The following is a 7,143-nucleotide window of genomic DNA, read 5'->3' on the forward strand; positions in this document are numbered from 1 at the left end:
GGGGGGAGGGAGGGAGTATTATGGGCTGTGGGAGCCGCCGCGGCTGCTGCTGCTGAGCAAGATGGAGCTGTCTGCAGTGGGGGAGCGGGTCTTCGCGGCCGAGTCCATCATCAAGCGGCGGATCCGCAAGGTGAGCCGGGGCGCGGTGAGGCCGCTGCGGCGCTCGCCCCTCGCCCGCCCGCCTCCAACCTCCCTCCTCTCCTGTCTCCGCAGGGGCGCATCGAGTACCTGGTGAAATGGAAAGGCTGGGCCATCAAGTGAGTGATCGCCGGCTCCTGCTCCCCCGGCCCCCTTGGAGCAGGGCTAGCCTTGATACCCCCCTCCCCCGCCAATGTTGCCCCAGGGTTGCATTTTTTTTTTTAATCCTCTGTGTTAATCTGTGCGTGTGCACATGTGTTTCCCTCTCTCTTTGCCCCCCCCCTTCCCTCCCGGCAGGTACAGCACTTGGGAACCCGAAGAGAACATCCTGGACTCCCGGCTTATAGCAGCATTTGAGCAAAAGTGAGTTGAAGCAGCCTCTAGGGAAGGGAGCAGTCTTGGCCAGTGGGGTAGGAAGCAGTGTGGCGGGAGGTTTACCTAGTTGGGAAGGAAGGAGGGAGGTGGTATCCGAACTAAAAAAAGGCCCTGTGACTTTTATGTATTGATCTATTTATTTTAATTCCCCCCCCTGCTTCTGGGGAAAAACTTTTGATGTCTCAATATTTGGCTCCCTAAAGGGAACGGGAGCGGGAGCTGTATGGGCCCAAGAAGAGAGGACCCAAGCCTAAAACTTTCCTGCTGAAGGTAACTATATTTAAATAACTTAGGCCCGCTTAGACGCATTCAAAAATCTCACTGCCTCTGGGCCGTAACTCTTAAATGCCTTCTGGGTGCCTAACTCTAGGGCCCCCAGTGCAATGCAGTAAAAGGTGGGGGAGAGGGGGTGTGAATATGATGTGTTGGGAGGGAACGTGAATGCAGATATGTCCTGGGAGTATGAATCTTTTTGGCTAGTCTTCTCCCCCTCTCTTCCTCGGGCTGATGAGGATTGGTCCTCCCTGCTCCCTATGGCTGGGCTCTCAGTCTTTCAGCCCTTTGCATGTCTGTGAAAACCTAGCAGTGCGTTTTAGCAGTCACAGGAATTTCTGTTTTAAACGTATGGCTGGGGTCCTGCTGCTGCCTCTGCTGAAACATGCCTGTGGTTTAGGCAGCTCTGGGTGCCATAGTTACCTACAGGGTTCACTGCTTGTTCTGAAAATCCCAGAACGGTCCCACCTTCTAATGGGATGACAGCTAAAGTCTCTAGTTCCTTCCCCCTGGCAGTGGTATTGTAATAACAGCTTCATGCACAGATGTGGGTTTTATGTAACTGGGCAGATTAAAAAGGCAAAGGAAACCCCTTCCTTTCCCATGTTTTGGCAGTGACTCAAGTTAGAGAATTCTCCTGTGAACTGCTGCTATCAGCCATGTTTTGCTTGACGCACATTGCAATGCTTCCCCCTCCACCCTCCAACTCCAATCCTGTATGGCAAGGGAGGGCCAGGAGCATTTCACTGAGTGGCAGGTACAGTTCAGGGAATGACCACGGGCATCAGGAATTCCTTAGTCTGGATCTTAAGAGGTGCCCAGAAACTTTGGGGCTGGTCACTTTAACAGTGCATCCACTAATCCTTTCTCAAACAGTGGTTCTGGCCAAGCCTTTTAAAACCTTGGGTCTGTCTCCCTCTCTGTAAAACAGGGTTAATAATTTCTTTCCCTGCCTCTTCAGGTTGCTGAGGGGCTTCCTTAGCTACTGTTTGTATAAGGCTTTGCAGGTGTGAGCTGCCAAGTCTGAACATTCAAAATGATTCTCCAGAAGAATTGCTCCCCTCCTACCTGTTTGGGAGGGCCATAGAAATGTTTGAAAATTTGGGTCTTCTGGGATGCTCTGGTTTAAAACAAGAATGGGAAGCTCAGTTAAGATGATATGTTGGCAATCAAAATCTGTCCGCTCCCACCAGCCTTACCTATATTGTTGCTAACCCATTATTACAGACAGCAAATAGAAAAAGCCTGTTCTCTGTTCTCCACCGCACTGACGTGCGTTATTGTTTACTTGGTGAAACTGAACTAGTTTGGTTTCTTTCTCTGATTCTCCTATGAATTAGAGGCTTCCCTTGTTTCATTTTTCCAATAATGGAAAGTTTAAGGGGATGCTGTTACCTTAAAAATAGCACTTCCACCTGTTTTTTTTGTTTTGTTTTTTTTTAAACTGTTACAAGTAACACTTGAAATCTTCAAGAGTGATTAAGGGAAAACACTTCTCTGTTTTTGTTTACATTATGCATGTGACATTGCACTGTATAATCAGTTCCACTAGTTTCCCTGAATAATCAATCCATTTCCTCCTTTCTTTGTGTAGTTCTTTTGCCTGTCAGCACAGGACTGGGGCATTGAATTAAAGTAACTTAAATACATAACAGTGAGCTTGCAAACTTCATTTAGAATTGTAAATTCTCAGGAGCAAGTGTAGTATAAGGATCTACCTGAATTTAGGCAGTGTTTTATTAAGCAACTTGATTGGAGTTCCAGTTAATGGGGAGTCGTTAATGTTTCCGAAAGGAAAACACAACTTTAAAACCCTTAATTTGGTGCGTCAGCACATTGGCAATAAACTTCAAATGGTGTCTTGATTTGCCCTAAAGCTCCTCAGCTCCTTGAATGTTACTGATAACCCCCAATGAATTATAGCTGGGTTGACAGTCTAGAAAGGAGGGTGAAGTGTGGAAAAAGAAATTGTCATGGGAAGGTCACTGGCCTCTGGTCGGGGAGAAAATGGGGGAGGGGAAGCACTAAGTAGGGTGGGAATATTTGTCAGGTCCACTTTTCAGTAGACAGCTCCCTCTGGGAAACCAGCCTGGTGAGGCTGTATTGGTGACTTGCCTTTGTGGCTGGCTTCTGCAACTACTGATCCAACCCTAAAAATAACACCTGAGGCCAGGCAGTGAGAAGTAACTCTATCTCAGCTAGTCCCAGCTGAACTTGTTCAAACTCTGTCCAGGCAAACTGTGGTTCAGTGTGGTTATGAGTAGAAAAGCCACTAAAATGAGACCTTTTGTCCTTTTTTTCTCTTTCTTTTTGGCTCCTTGTATGTATTTGAGGTATCTGCCTGCTTGACAAAGCCAAGTTTTTGGCATCTGTTCTTCCTGCAGAACCAGTGCCATTACAGGAGATGGTGCTGGGTTCTATTCCGTCTCGCGCATCATTAACAATGTTGTCAGTTCTTTTGATTGCAGAATCTATTGCCAATGAGAATTTCAGAAGCCGGGGAAGAAATTTGACTCCTGGATCCCAGAGGGAGTCTGCAGAGCTGGCACTTAGAACAATATTCTTTTTGATTTGTAAATCGGACAGATTAGAACTGGAAGGCATGACGTTTAAATACAGAACCAAGCCATGACTGTTGTTAGACTAGCCGGCATTCTAAATGAATGACCTAGTATGTAATGTTTCTGGCTAGTGTTTTGAAATAAGCTCATGCATAAAGTGAGGCTTCTAAATCCATGCTTAAGAATCTGAATAAGTGGTTTGGCTTGAAACTCGGGTTACTTGTTTGGATGATTTACTATGGATTTGGGGCAAGACTTACAAAAGTATTAGGTGTCTGAAGAGGATAGACACCTAGTGGGGGCTTTCAGAAGTTTCCAAGCAGGCTAATTGATGGGAATTAGGCACCCAACTTGTTTGGTTACTTTTGTTTGTTTTGGTATATTGTCCCCAGGGTCACTTAATGCCTTTTTGTCTTAGTATTCAGGGTGTCATCAGAGGAATGGGCAGATGCATCTTTTAGCCACTTTAAAAAGGGATGGGGAGCTGCTCTTCTGATCTAGCTTTTCAGTCTGCATGATCCTGGACACATTTGAGCAGTTTAGTCAACTTTGATCCTCAATGAAAGAGAGTTAAAGTTGCAGCAATATGATTCTGTGGAAGCACAAGTATAGTCAAGGAGAGGGAACAGCTTCTATCCTTATCCTTTGATATTGATACAGTTGTTTTATTTGTCTGTATTGTAGGTGCTTACCTCAGGGATACGACTGACCAATGGGGTCTTAAATTGACAAGTCTGGGGAAGGAGAAATATTGACTTTATTCCCTGAGTATGAGAGTGGGGGGAACTTTCCTGTGATTGAGCTCAAGTTCAGAGGAAACACTTACTTAGTGGGAATGATCATACTGCATGGTCAGCAACATGGTGAGATGTACCTAGGGGAAACCCTTGTCTGGGGAATGGATGACACAGGGCAGTTCCTTTCAACCCTGCTTGTCTGTGCAGGTTTTATAAGCATTTATACCAGTGGTTCTCAATCTTTTTGGACTCAAGGCACCCCTCACTGGATTCAGGGCACCCTCTGTAACGTCTGTGAACTGAGTGGCACCTACTATCAAAAACTACATTAGTGCTTACCACTTTGCAGAGGGGCCAGGCTGTGGGGGTAGGGATCATTTGGGCAAGGATAAGCCTGACCCTAGCTTATCTGCTTATCTCCTCATGCCTTGTGGTACCTCAGGGTTCCCCAGCACCCTGGTTGAGAATCATTGGTTTATATTTATAGGCAGGAAAAGCCAGTGAATTTCAGATTAGGTCAAAATGGAAACTCCTGCAGAGCTAGATGTTAACTCACCCTTGTTTCATGCTCCAAATGTCTTCCTTTCCGTGCCCTCCTGGACTGCTTTCTCTTCTCAGGCCGTCGATGTAGGGAAGTGCTGAGCTTGAGGGGCATTCCATGAAGTCAGGAAAGTACTGGTGGAAGATGTGTCCTGGTCCTGCTGCCCAGTGCCTGGCTTGCAAAATTCTGCTCTCTTTTTTTTGTTTGTTTTTTCTGGGGGTTACACTGTAAATACCAGTGTAGAGGCTGGAGGGCAGTAATAGGGGCAAGAAGAGGACCTTGAGAGCACTTTTCATGCACCTACAAAGGAATTTCTCATTGCTGTCTGCAAGACTTAGCTTGCAGGGAGTAGCAAGCAGACTTTCTCCTCTAAAACTTTTATTTGCTTTTGATCTCTGCTCTCTGTTCTGTAATTTACCCCTAAGCAGTTGGAGACTGACATCTGTACCTTTTGTGATAATTGCTCCCCACTCCAGTGAAGGAAGATGAGGGTTGCTTGGGATAAGTGGTGTGCTACTGCTTTCTCCATTTATGATTGTGGAGTGAAAAGGTAGAACACTATCCAGACAGGCAAAGGGGGGAAATGAAGGCTCTTAAATATTTTATTTGGAGATGGGATGGACAAAGCAAAGCAGGCATGCTGATAAATGAGGTGAAATTGTGTGAACATAGAGCTGCTGAAAAGTTCTTATTTTGAAACAACTAACAGGAAAATTGGGGCATACAAGGTCATTGTTATTTCCTCCTCTTAGTTCTTGATACAAACCAGGTGAAGACGAGCAGCTTTTAAAGAACTTGACTGTATGCACACATCTGCCTGAATTCGCTATGTGTATTTTAGAGTCCCAAGAGGGTGGACTAACAAATTGTCTTGGTGTATCCCTGACTGCATTGATTACAAAAAAAAATAATGAGGCGGCACTTGTGGATAGTAATTGGAGTGGCTGCATAAAGATAATACAGGCTTCCAAAAAAGTGGGAGGGAAAAAGTGATCCTAGCAACTTCAAATTTAACCTTCCTCCTCTGTTCAGCATGATTGCTAGAAGTTTCTGTCTTGGCAAACACTGGTCTGTGAGGATTAAACAAAATAGGCTGTGTAGAGCACTCCACATATCCTTGACTATAAGCAAGTTACAAAGATGGTTCCTGCTCCAAAGAACTTGCAAGTTTAAAGGAGGCAGAAGATGCACTGGCAGAACTGAAAATAGCAGCAGTTGTTCTCTCAGAGTGTAACAAACTCTCACAGCTCGTGAGCATGGTAGAAGAATAGAGCTTTCAGCAAGAAGAAGCAGGGGTGGGTTCTTTTGCCAGAGATCTGAAAGGAAAGGCAGTAACTCTGAGACATGGGGTTAGGAGGTCACCTTGTGCATAGAGGGCAGCAGGGAGATAGGCGCAGAGCTGGGAGCAGGAGACGGGAACAAATGGGACGGCAAAACTCCTTCATGGGGAAGAGCGGGGAATTTCTGCTGAGGATGTCTGACAGACATGATCGTACTTTTGGTAGAATTACGGTAGCTGATGGAAAGAGCAGGGGAGTCAAGTTCCCTGGATCGTAGATAAAGCACCTGATACTAATGTGTCTTGAAACCTTAGCTGAAAAAGAAATTTGAGGTGAATTGGAGTGTGTATGCTCCCTTCTTCCAGACATGTTGTCCTTTGGGTTAAACTAAGTAATGAACAACTACAATTTAATGACTTGGAAGGAATGTAAACTTGTAGCTTCTCTGTGACTAGCCTGGCAGAGGAGGGAAAGAGCATGCTAATTCCATTCCAAGCACAGGGAGGCTTTGGGAGGGCAGAGATGCAAAATAAGTAGGAAGCAAGAAATAGATATAATCTGGAAAAATGCAAATCAATACCTTGTGCTCTAGGTGTGAAAAGCAAAAGATTTTTAGTATTATAGCACTAAGGAACCCCAGCCATAGACTCAAAACTCTACTGTACCAGGCTGAGTGCAAGCACTGACTAAAAACAGCCCATCCTCTAAGAGTCTACAAACAAAATAGGAGAGAAGAGGTAATTGATTAGATACCAACAGATGAGAGAAGCCAAGGGAGTGGTCAGCCTGGTAGGGACAGCTATTAGCCCAGCAGCAGCCCAACAAGCAGTTGTCAAGTTTCTTGTTGGCATTATGGCAGAAGAGCTGTAGGGAGACACTGAAAGGAGGCTTACAAGGTAGTTTGGCAGGCATTTATAGGCTCTCCAACCAAATGGGGGGGACAGCATGGGGGGAAAGCACAAAAGTGCTTGTTGGAAAACAGCAGGTGGGTGATGGAGGCTGGCATCATCAGTCAGTGTGAGGTGACCACTCAACAGTAAAGCAGAAGGCAGGGCCAGGTGCCACCATAGAGACTAATTGATTCAGCAAGGCATGAACTTTTAGAGGTGATGGCATCTGAATTCGGTTGTCATCTATGAAACATCGTACCTCTCAGAACCAACTGGTCTCTAAGGTGTTACCCTGCCCTGCCTCCTGCCTGACTTAGTTTCTTCCAGCCTTGCTTCTCTATGATACTA

The 7,143-nt window shown here is 45.6% G+C and overlaps 1 protein-coding gene and 1 long non-coding RNA gene across 3 annotated transcripts in view; one reads left to right on the forward strand and one right to left on the reverse strand.

Moving 5' to 3' along the window:
- Positions 1-8: 8 nt before the first annotated feature.
- Positions 9-7,143, forward strand: part of CBX6 (chromobox 6) — a 20,705-nt gene continuing 13,570 nt past the window's right edge. For both annotated transcript variants that reach the window (XM_019515175.1, XM_019515176.1), the window contains exons 1-4: positions 9-130; positions 214-257; positions 436-501; positions 717-783. In XM_019515175.1, coding sequence (XP_019370720.1) covers positions 62-130; positions 214-257; positions 436-501; positions 717-783 — 246 coding nt within the window. In that variant the 5' untranslated portion in view covers positions 9-61. The remainder of the gene's footprint in view (positions 131-213; positions 258-435; positions 502-716; positions 784-7,143) is intronic.
- Positions 5,012-7,143, reverse strand: part of LOC109295993 — a 23,207-nt gene continuing 21,075 nt past the window's right edge. The window contains exon 3 of the long non-coding RNA XR_002096875.1: positions 5,012-5,627. This is a non-coding gene — a long non-coding RNA (uncharacterized LOC109295993). The remainder of the gene's footprint in view (positions 5,628-7,143) is intronic.

This window comes from Gavialis gangeticus, unplaced genomic scaffold, assembly GCF_001723915.1.
Source record: "Gavialis gangeticus isolate Ggan-Ray unplaced genomic scaffold, GavGan_comp1, whole genome shotgun sequence".
Classification (NCBI taxonomy): domain Eukaryota; kingdom Metazoa; phylum Chordata; order Crocodylia; family Gavialidae; genus Gavialis; species Gavialis gangeticus.